We start from the raw sequence: 11568 nt of genomic DNA on the forward strand, positions 1-11568 counted from the left end.
AGGAAAAACAATGGAACAAATCAATTATGTTCTTGAAAACTGGGGAAACGTTTCTTTTCAAAGTCTTAGCAGTATATGAAACAAATTTAAATGCATGTTTTTAGTGTTTCATCCTTCAGAATTGAATTGAAATATTAATACATTTAAGGACAAATACAACCACCACAACCTCCACATCACGGATATCCTGACTGGCAGCAGAACCAAGTAAGTTCTTGTGAATAAAGGGAGGCAAGATGTTGGGAGCCTTTTGATGGGTTCAGTTCACTAAAGATTCCTTTCGCAATACCACAGTGGGACAATGTGAAGGTAAAGCAAGGGTGGTGCCACTGACTGGGACCTCTGTGACTGTATATCTAGAGCCTACTGTGCAGATATGGCGGAAGTTTCCATTCCTTGCAACTGTGGAAACCCATTTTTTGCCAAGCCTATTTGCTCATCCTTAGTGCAAGTTTCAAGATTAGGTCCTGTACACTCTTCCAGATGCAAGGTATAAACACAACAGAACCCCTACAGGCCTCCAACACCTGAAGGCTCCACAACAAAACCATGATGGCTCCACACCTGTGGTAGGGCCTCTAAGGGTTCCTCCTCCTTCCCCTTGCACAGTGAGCACCCTGCTGTGGATAAAATCATGTAGAAGGGCTGAGCATGATGCTCAATCCTGAAAGACAGTAAGTAGTCTGGGCCAATCAAGCAAAATATTCAAGCATATGAGCAACTGCATTAAAATAATGGTACTGTTTCAGTGCTTATTCTTAAATGCTTTCTTGGATTGGCCTATTTACTACCTGGCAGGACCAAACTTAAAAGAAGCTTTAACAGGAATAGATACTTTTTCAGTATTTTTCTGCACATGGAACAACTCCCTTTTATAATGTATGGCATATTTTGCATTATTTCAACACACAGAGCGAAGTCAGTGAATCATAAATGTAACTTCAACTTATTTCCCCTCATTTCTGTGAAACAGTATAGATTATTTTACTGCAAATCAATGTTAAATTGCTAGCTGGAATTAACTTATCTCAATTCAGTTCTTCTATAAACTTCTGTAAACATTTTAACTTTGCAGGTTCAGTAAAAACGCATCCCTTTTCATACATACTTAATACATACTCTTGTATTTGCATTTTTCCCATTATAAATGCTCTCCTTTTCATCTGAGCTAAAACCAGGTAACATCTTTTTCCTAACCTCTCTCATAAACAAAAATCTACTCTACCATAGTCATTCAGTATCAAGTTATACTCTTTATGCTGCCTTTTGGCATCCAGTTGAATTAATGTATCCCTGGGAGATGGAATCCAAGCCCTTCATGTATTTTCTAACATAAGCAAAACATTATATCTGAAGGGGAAAAACTGATATAGAGGAAATAAGAGAGAGAGAAAGACAGGCAGAGATAGATGAGAGTTTTTGTTTTATATCAGTTTTGTGTCATGTTCCTTTAAAGATTTCTGGGAACAATATTAGCTATTTATAAATAAACAATCTAATCTAATCCACTGAAAAAAATTACTGATATATACATATATGTATGTATGTTATTACAAACACATCACTGAAAGACCCACAGACATGACTTGCTCTCATGTGTATAGTATGGAAATGCTTATGCAAGCAGCCCTGCCCTTGATGAAGGCAATAGTAGCTTTTCCCTTGACTCCAGTCACAGCAGGCTCTGCCCTTTAAGTCAGCAAAACAAAGAGCTGAGCACCTTTAGCTACCACTGGGTGCATCTATATGAGAGGCTTACTGCGGAGTTGCCTAATTAGCTTCAGAGTAAAGCATCACCATTTCCACCAGGGGTGCTATTTGGCCAGAGCAAACAATTAACTCTGTCATAGGATAGTACTGCCCAACACATGTACTATTCTATGGGACAGTTTACTCCACCACAACGCATGTGTAGATGGTGACTGCGACTGACTGGGGCACAAGGGTACTACAGTGTGGGGGCTGCCTCCCAGCGAACCCCACACTAGCGTCTTCATGCCTCATCAAGCCCCACCGCAGCATACTGAATCAGGGGGAGTAGCTCCAGGTTGGTAGGCTGACCCCCTGGGCCTTCTCCCAGCCAGGTTCTGTGTCACTCTGGCTAAGTGTGCTGCAGTCCCAGGTACATGTGCAAATGCTCTGCCTAGGAGCAATAAACTCTGGCACAAACTGTTTGTGTTTATTGTGTCACATTAATTTCACAAGTAGATGCGCCCACTGAGTATAAGAAAAGCAGAAAGTGTTCATAGGGCTATTTCAGAGGGTATATTACTATTCCAATCAGCTCTGGCTAGGTGATTGTTGCTGTTGGAAAGAAAAAGAATCATGTTTTTTTAAAGGAGAAATTACTTCAATGGAAATATTAGACCAGTTCCAAAATCTAGGCATCTAAGCATTAATTTTAAGGATAAAAGAACAAATTTCTTCAGCAAGTCTTTGCAGAAGCCCAATCAGCCATTTTTGATAATATCTCTGCATATTCTTGGCAAAAGTAGAATTTCCCAATTTGTATAGCAATTTTTTTGTTTTAGCATTTATATATTTTGCACACATTGCAAGTAGTGCACAATGTTAAACACAAACAAGTAGTAAGCAGAAGCACAAAACAGAGATGTGTTTGTCAGTTAATGCATACACACCTTGAGTATTTTTCTCATTTAGGGCCTGACTCAGTCTTATTTAAATCTGTGAGAACAAATCTTAATTTTTAACAGGAATCACAGGAATGGAGGACAGTCGGCACATTCCATCATCAGGCCCATAAAGGGCAATTGAATTAACACTACTAACTAGTTATTTACAGCTATTGCTTTCCAAAAGTATAGCATAATATAAAAAAATAAATTCACATAAATATAATTCATATCTGATATTACATGAACGATATATAAGAATGCCAATAGACTGTTAAAACTGTTAACATTGTGGATATACTATTGCAAAATTAAATTTTTATTCAAGATGCACATTTAAGAATGTAGGCATACCATGTTACATCCAGTTTGAGACTGTTTCTCATATTTTCCCTTACCCAAAGAAAGCTACACTATCTGAAATGTTTACATTTTAACATCCAAATGGAGACAGGATTGATAGCATGTTAATAGTTATAGTAATCAGTGGTTTCAGCATAGAAATTTTAATTTGCTGTGCATGTAAAAATACTTCTCCAAATCTCCCCCATGATTTCATATTACTAGAACTTTGTAAAAGCTGTTCAAGTTTGCTGATGACACTAAGATGTGGGGGCATGTGGGCACAATAGAGGGGAGCAACAGGCTACAGTTGGACCTAGATAGGTTACAAGGATGGGCAGAGGAGAACAGGGTGGGGTTTAACACGGACAAGTGTAAGGTGATGCACCTGGGGAGGAACAATCGGCACCACACATACAGGCTGGGGAACTCCCCTCTTGTCAGCACGGAGGTGGAAAAGGATCTGGGAGTCATTATTGACTCCAAGATGAACATGAGTCGGCAATGTGGGGAGGCGGTTAGGAAGGCCAACTGCACCTTGTCGTGCATCCACAGATGCATCTCGAGCAGGTCCAAGGAGGTGATCCTCCCCCTCTATGCGGCACTGGTCAGGCCGCAGCTGGAGTACTGCGTCCAGTTCTGGGCGCCGCACTTTAAGAGGGATGTGGACAGCATCGAGAGGGTCCAGAGGAGGGCCACTCGTATGATCAAGGGACAGCAGGGTAGGTCCTATGAGGAAAGGTTGCGGGACCTGAACCTGTTCAGCCTTCAAAAGAGAAGGCTGAGGGGGGATCTTGTGGCCTGTTATAAACTGGTTAGGGGGGATCAGCAGGCGCTGGGGGAGTCCCTGTTCCCCCGAGCGCCGCAAGGAGTGACCAGGAACAATGGTCACAAGCTGGCGGAGGGAAGGTTTAAGTTGGACATCAGGAGGCGCTACTTCACGGTCAGGGCGGCTAGAGTCTGGAACCAGCTTCCAAGTGAGGTGGTGCAGGCTCCCACCCTGGGGGTTTTTAAGAGGAGGTTGGATGACCACCTTACTGGGGTCATTTGACCCCAGTGCTCTTCCTGCCATGGCAGGGGGTCGGACTAGATGATCTGCTCAGGTCCCTTCTGACCCTAGAAACTATGAAACTTTGTAATATACTAATGTGAAGGAAAACTTCTACATATACAAGGTCAACAGTGAAGTCCTGTTGACATCAAGAAGTGATATGGGCATTCTGGAAGAGCATTCTTGATAGTTTGGTAGCTATCCAATAAAAATGCTGGCTTCCTCAGATTGTAATCAATCCAAGATTTGCCACTTCAAGTGACAAAGTGACTGAACTGCACTCAGTGTACAGGGAGGCGTAAGAAGCTCAGACAGAGGGCAGATAACAATTATCCAGCAGCTTTAATTTTAAGGTAAGCTAATGTAACACACACAAGAGCTGCTCTAGTCATGTCCCCTTCTAGCAAGTGAGCAATGCTGATTAGATATAGGTCTCCTAACAAAAGGGAGATAACACAGACCTTATGCTCTTGCAGTTCCCTTCCACAGACTTCCTACCACCTGGGATAGGCTTCTGGGTACTGTGCTGCTGGAAGCCAGTACAGAACCTCAGAGGAATGGTATACTTACTTCTGAGTACTCCTGTCTGATCTATGAAAAGGTTGGATACACCAGAGCAAAATGTGTGAAAATAAACGTAGATTAGAACACGTAGTCCTGTACAGGACAATTACTGTATTGATTACACCTTTAAAAGTCCATTGAGGAAGAAGTTTTGCCTTTTTAAAGATTACAAAATCATGTCCTAAGCATAATTCTAATTATTCTGTCAGTGGGACTGAGACAAAGCGTTTAACTGGAAGTAAAAAAAATTGAATTGCAGAGAAAAGTATAATATGAAGAGGGTTCATATTTATAGCATGTCTGTGTGTGTCTATGTATATATGTTATAATTCACATCTTACATTAGGAAAAATCAATTCATTTCAGAAACTATTGCATCAGACAGATATTAACAAAATGGTTCCAAAAAAGCAGAATTTTCAGACTACGCACCTGTCTCATTATACAAATACAGCTCATACACAGAACATAATTTATGTGGCCTTTTCAACCATATTGTGTGGTTTATGTTTCACATACATATAATCTAATATGCTTTCAGCTGTGAGTCAGATAAGTGCTCCCCGTTTGTTGCAAAAAACTGATATGGCATATTTCCTACTTTTTTCTATATTAAAATAGATGCAGTATCTAGCAACTGAGACAATTATCCCTGGTACAATAAGACATGGTTCTCAAAGATAACCAGCGAAGCAGTGAAAAGTACAGCATGGTACAGCATTTTCTTCACATGGAAAGCTCAAGTATATATACAGTCTAAATACCAGGTTGTGGATAGGGTCCAGCACACAGTCTGAGTGCTACTATCCAGTGTCTATTTCTAAAGAACCACACATAGGCCACATTTTTAAACTTTGCAAAGATGCACATTGCCATTTGTTCATATTCTGGAACAGAGATAGACAAGCAAGCATGCTTGAATTTTTCAAAGTGGGCAGCTGTGTGTGTGCTGAAAGATAAGCAGCTCACAAGGAAAGGTGCAAATAGCTTATCTTTAGACTGTTGCTTGGTGCGTATAAGGCAAGACAGTTATGCGGAAGTTAGCTGTAGCCATAGGATAGACTAGGCTAAACTGGGAAATTCCTGAGGAGGTTCTCTTTAACCAGTGCCTTTTGGCTGATGGCCACAAGAGGCAATAACTGGCAATGAAGAAAGATGGGTGTTGTGTGGCAGCAGAAAACAGAGGCAGAATTCTTGGGTCATAGGGGTCTTGTGGGAAGTACCACTAGAGTAGATGTGAAAGATGAAAGAAGGAAAATGAAGGGAAGATTTGGGGTTGGCATCCCTTGACCTGCCGTTTATACTGCTGGCATATGCAAATAACCACTTGTACGTTATTGTGACAGGTCTGCAGCCTGAAAGACACTCACTCAGCTTCTGAAAATTGTTTCAGGGGCCACTTAGGGCCAACAGTGAATTGGCAGAGGAAGAAGACACTTTCACAGCATGTAAGCAACTACAGCAAGTAAGCTACACCAAGCTAACCTTAGCAATTTCTGACCTGCAGAACCAGGCAGGGGCCTGAAGGATGAGCGCTTTGCACACGAAACCAGATGAAGACCATGCTGGGCAGCAGGCAGGAATTCCAACTTCCTGCTGCTCCCAATACCTGGCCACCTCACTGTAATGAGCAAAGTGTTTGGCTAAAGGGGTGTCTCAGGAGGTAGCTGCACATTTGTCATACAGTTTAAAAAAAAGATGTAATGTCCAGTGAATGTAGGCTGCTGTCAACATCATTCTGCAGCACACATACAGGCCAAAGGCCTGGCTAAGCAGGGTTACACTCTTGGGCTCTCTTTATTGGATGTTTGGCCTATTTTCATCATAGCTTTTTAAGGCACCTGTCTAGGCAGGCACCTTCCTTTTGCAAATCCAGGTCCAACATTCCCATCCCTCCTTATACACATGGCAGCAGTATGCAAGACACACACCTAGTCGCCAGGGGAAAGAGGGAATGAGAATAAATCAGAGTGAAAGATGAACTGCATTTTTTTCCCCGTGCATGAGTTTGGGAATTAGTGATACATAATGTGGTGTCTTAGATGAATGTCTGTGTCTTAGAGTTTCTAGGCTAATTTTAAAGCTACCATCGTTTCCCTGGTCCCATTCCCTCCTTCCAATGTTAGCCCTTGCAGAACTGCCATATCTAAGAAAGAGTCCTCTGGTAGCTGACAAAGGACAATATCAGGAAGTGCCCTGATGAAATACGTATAATAATGTGGTAACAGATAAAATGTGGAAAGTTTAAAAAGTGACTAAATTGTAAGCTCCCCACCCTACCCCCTCGTAACTTGAAAGAAAGAACAGTTTGGATTATTGTTTTGTTTGTTGCTTAAATAATTGAGTGTTTAAAACAACCTACTAATAAAAGTTGTGGTTAGCTACATTTTCAACATGGGCCAGCCCTTTCTGCAAAAGCCAAGTGGCACACCCTTCACACTTCAGAAGCAACATCAGAGTGGTACCTCTCTTCTCCTTGGACCTGTAAAATAAGGGAGAGAAGTAGGCAGAGCCAAGACCAGCTGAATCATGCCTTCACTGTTTCCTGCCTTTTAGCTTCCTGCTTTGCAAAATCCTTATGCCATAGTATGTGTGTCTGAACCCTACAGAGATACCTTACACATGCTTTTGTCAGGCCTGGTTTGCAACCTACCTGTCCATGCCTGTATATTTTGGAATAGGCATCATTTTCGGCATGCAGAAAGCACAGCTGACAGCACAGTGTATGTGCAATTGGTCCTTTAAAATATGGCATATATAAAGCAGAAATAATTTAACCTCATCACAAAACGTAGCTAAAACCATTCTCTAGTCTAGCAGCAGCCTATGTGGTAGGTAGATCAGGGATCAGCAATGTTTTTGGGCTGAGTGCCAAAACCCCCCACAACCTGGACTTGGAAGATATTGGCATGCCAGGGGTGGATGGCGGGGGAGCCATGAGGGGCCCGACCCTTGTTGTGGACGTGCAGACACAGGCCCCTCCCTGTCATGCTCCCAGAGGTGCACGTGCCGTCACTGCCAGCAATGAGCCCAGCTGAAGCTTCAGACCCCAGTGCAGATGCTTGCAATGTCACCGTCTACCACACTTGCATCCCTGCCACCCACCATGGAGCCTGGGCTGCTTGCAGCAGGCAGCCATAAGCCTGCAAGCAACTGCACTGGGGTCTGAAACCCCAGCTTGGCTCGTTACCAGCAGCAGCTGCACACATGCCAGCAATGGCTGTGCTGCCCCAGGCCCCTTCATTGCCATGAACTCCAAGATACATGTGCAGCTACTACTGGCTACAGAGCTGAGCCAGGGCTCCAGATCTGCTGCAAGCAGCCCGGGCTCTGTGGCTGGCAGCAGGTGCCAAGTACCCAGGCCGTCTGTGGCATGCCAAGCAAAATGGCCTCATGCATACGTGCTGGGGGGTTGCCGACTCCTGTGCCAGATAGTGCAGATATCCAAAATAGAGGTAACAGTGAAGTATGCCCCAACAGCCAGTCTACTACATGAGTGAGAAATCTGCCAGAGACAGCCACAGGTTCCTGTGTTATAGGTAGAAAAATACATTGCCTAGCTTAATACTAGGGACCTACTCCTGGCAAGCATGCTGAGTGTGAGGAGACGGATGCTGGGCTCAGTAGCTGGATCAGATGAAAAAAAGACAAGGAAGGTAGGATAGCCTAAGAAGAACCATTGTAAAAGTAAGCAATGCTAGCTGCCACAAGTATCATTCTTATTTATATTACAATAGTGTGTATATCTAACTTAAGCCAGTTTTTCCCTCAAGCTCTATCCAGGCAACTGCACTAAAGTTCAGTCAGGGAAAAGCCAGAATGGGCTTAAAATACTCCTTTTTCACACAGTATTAAAAAAATAAAAAAATCTTTTTAAAATACTGAAAATATATTTTAGTTCAGGTAAAAATATGAAATATAAACATTTAATGTAATATCTAAAATAACTGTGCTAAAGGGCATGTGAATTATTTAGTTATGCTGACTTTCAATAATGGCACATTAACACTAGCAGGGAGAAAGAATTTGTGTTGGTAGCGCAGGAGAGAGGCTCATGCATTTCTGCATAGAGCAAATCTGCTAAGAATGAAGTACGAAGGATCCTGTGACAGTAATATTCATGCACTATGATGCAAGGAATGATGTGGTGATGTGATCCAGTTAAAGCAGCACAGTATACAGCATCCAACATAGTATGTATGTGTAACTGATCTTCTCCAAAGTCAAATATTTTCTGTGAGCTCTTTTGGTTGATAATAAGTTCATGTTAAAAAGAAAAAACCTGCACAGACTTTCATCAACTCTGGTTAAATTTATGATACATAACTCAAAGATGTATGAACTAGATCATGGAACACATACTTGTTCTGAGAGAGGAATAAAGAGCTAGACTGCACAGATTTGGCTCAAATTGAGCAAATCCAATATATTTACAAAAAAAGTCTTTAGAGAGAGTAGATCCCTATTTTTTTTTCTTTAAAAAACCTTGATTTTGCACCATGCACACAAACTCATCTAGGTAATAGCTGGTTTGTATAGCTAAACACCTAAACATTGAGATATAACTTATTATTAGCATCCTATTTGTATGGAAAACAGTGAAATAATAAAATTATCTGTCCAGGTTTTCAGCTGAGAAGATGCCTCCTTGTATATCACCAACAGTAGCTAGATGCATTCATTGCAGATTGTAGAGATCCAATATTTCAATTCCATACTTTTAAATATCACTTAGAGCAATCACAGAATAATACAAACAATTCCAAATGTGCTTCAGCAGCTAGAGAGAATGATTGCATCAGGTTTTGGCAGTGACTGGATTATTCTACTCCACAATGGCAGCATCCAATGTTAGAAGAACAAAATGGCAGCAAAACTGGTCAGCAGCTTCTCTTCATCTGGAGTTTGCAGGTAGTTAAAAAACAAAACAAAAACAAAACACAAAAACCATAAAGCTGCAATGGGAGCAGGTGGAGGTCCTGGCTCTTGCATTGCTTTGATGAAAGTAAACTATATGGGTTTCCTCAGATAAGCACATCACCATCCAGGAGAAGCAGAAACATATAAATCATCCAGATAACGATCTTCAGCAAAACAACTATGGTTCATACTGAACAGTGACCTTGTCAGCTACATGTTTTGTTCATCTGTAGGTTCATCTCTGATCAGCCTTACAATGTATTAACTTCACTGGTGTTTTGGCTGGATGACATATGGGTGTCCAGATTCTCCTTATATTTCTCCAGATCATGGAAATAAGGGTGAGACAGGGCAACATAGGCAGATATTCTCTTAGCTGGATTAAATGCTAAACATTTCTGTAAGAATGAAAACAAATTGTTTTTAATATACTGGTCATAGTAAAATATATAATCAATATTATAAATGTTGAAGAGGTATGTTAATGAGCACCACTGTTTTACTATAGGTATGAGATACACGAGAGCTTTAGAAAGATCTAAAGCAATTTCAAGGAATGCCTGAAATACCTTACATATTCCATCACTCAGCAGGAAGGGAGAATTCAGTCAGGTCACATTATATGAATACTATACACAGAAAATCAGGATAAAATAACATTAGGGTTGCAAAGTCAAGCCCTCACATATTAAATGTGAATTTCAATCCCTCCAATGCACACACTGGATCTCTGGCTCATTCAGCGTACAGGATGGATTTAGTGCTTAGCTCATAAGAAGCTAGCTCTTCATTACTTTGAATTCTCCTCAGTGTCTGATGTATGTGACTGTGTCTTATTTACTGTACACAATTCAGACCTTGCTATAAAGACCGAATTATTTTTTCTCTCTAGCAATTTTCTGAGGAGCTCATCACAACAGTATACAAGTACTTCACAAACAGTATTAGCTCTGGAACAGGAAAATATTATGAAATGCTTCCCACACCAGCTTCAGGAAACTATTTTCACTAATCCCTCACTCTTCTGCTCCAGGAACTTTCTATAGGCTTCCAAATATTCACAAACAAGGTAACTCTGGCAGACTCAGCATATCCAATTGTGGTACCATCACTTGACGAGCTATCCTGAAATCACTTGTCACTCAAAGAGCAAATTTTCTACAAGACACAACAAACTTCTTCAAAAGAATCCAGAACATCAAACACCTCCCCAAGGTCAGACTTGCCACCATGGATGTCACCAGCCTGTACACTAACATCTCATACCATGAAGCCTTGCAACACAACGTTGCACAAATCTTCCACTTCATCCTCACCCTCAACTTCACTTTCAACAATCATCACTTCCTCCAAACCACAGGCACAGCTAAGGAGACAGCCCCTCAATATGTCAACATCTTCATAAACCACCTGGAGGAGGAATTTCTAGAAAACTGCACCATCAGGCCTGCACTATACCCAGGTTACATAGATGATATTTTTATCACCTAAATTGAACAGCTGAACTCACTTATTGACTTCCATGACAGGTTTAAAAATGATCACCCCTCAATCAAACATTTACACACACCCAGCTCAGCATTTATCAGACCAGTTGTAATCTGAATTTACAAAGGACCACCCCCCCCACACCCCCCTTTCTAAGCAGAAGTAAAGTTTAATAGGCATCTTGGGCCGCACATTCCCTGGTCCCACTATAGGAGGCCTATTTAAACTTAATTGACTAAAACTCGGTTGCCAGGTTAGGGAATGCTGAGGCAAAGAGACTGAGTCAGAGGGGGTATGGGCAACATTTGGACAACAGTAAAGAGTTCATGACAGCGTCCAGCCTGTTGGAGCCCTGTCCACAAGTGTTGTCATACTTTTCCCGGGACAACTGGTGGAAGTCCTCCCCCACAAAGGTTATGAACACTCCAATAATTGCCTTAAGTCTGTTAAAAGACTATAGTAAGATCTGGAAAAGTCATGCTAAACTGAGGCTTGTTCACAACAAGTAAAAATCCAAAACCCTGATGCTGCAAGCTATCTATTGTTTCTGAAGAAACCATGAGATATCCC

At 41.5% G+C, this 11568-nt stretch overlaps 1 protein-coding gene across 1 annotated transcript in view; it reads right to left on the minus strand.

Annotated features, from left to right (window-relative positions):
* Positions 1-8466: 8466 nt before the first annotated feature.
* Positions 8467-11568, minus strand: part of CDK6 (cyclin dependent kinase 6) — a 253170-nt gene continuing 250068 nt past the window's right edge. Inside the window, exon 8 of the mRNA XM_019508425.1 lies at positions 8467-9908. Within this exon, the coding sequence (XP_019363970.1) occupies positions 9762-9908 (147 nt within the window). The 3' untranslated portion in view covers positions 8467-9761. The remainder of the gene's footprint in view (positions 9909-11568) is intronic.

This window comes from Gavialis gangeticus, unplaced genomic scaffold, assembly GCF_001723915.1.
Source record: "Gavialis gangeticus isolate Ggan-Ray unplaced genomic scaffold, GavGan_comp1, whole genome shotgun sequence".
Taxonomy (NCBI): Eukaryota; Metazoa; Chordata; order Crocodylia; family Gavialidae; genus Gavialis; species Gavialis gangeticus.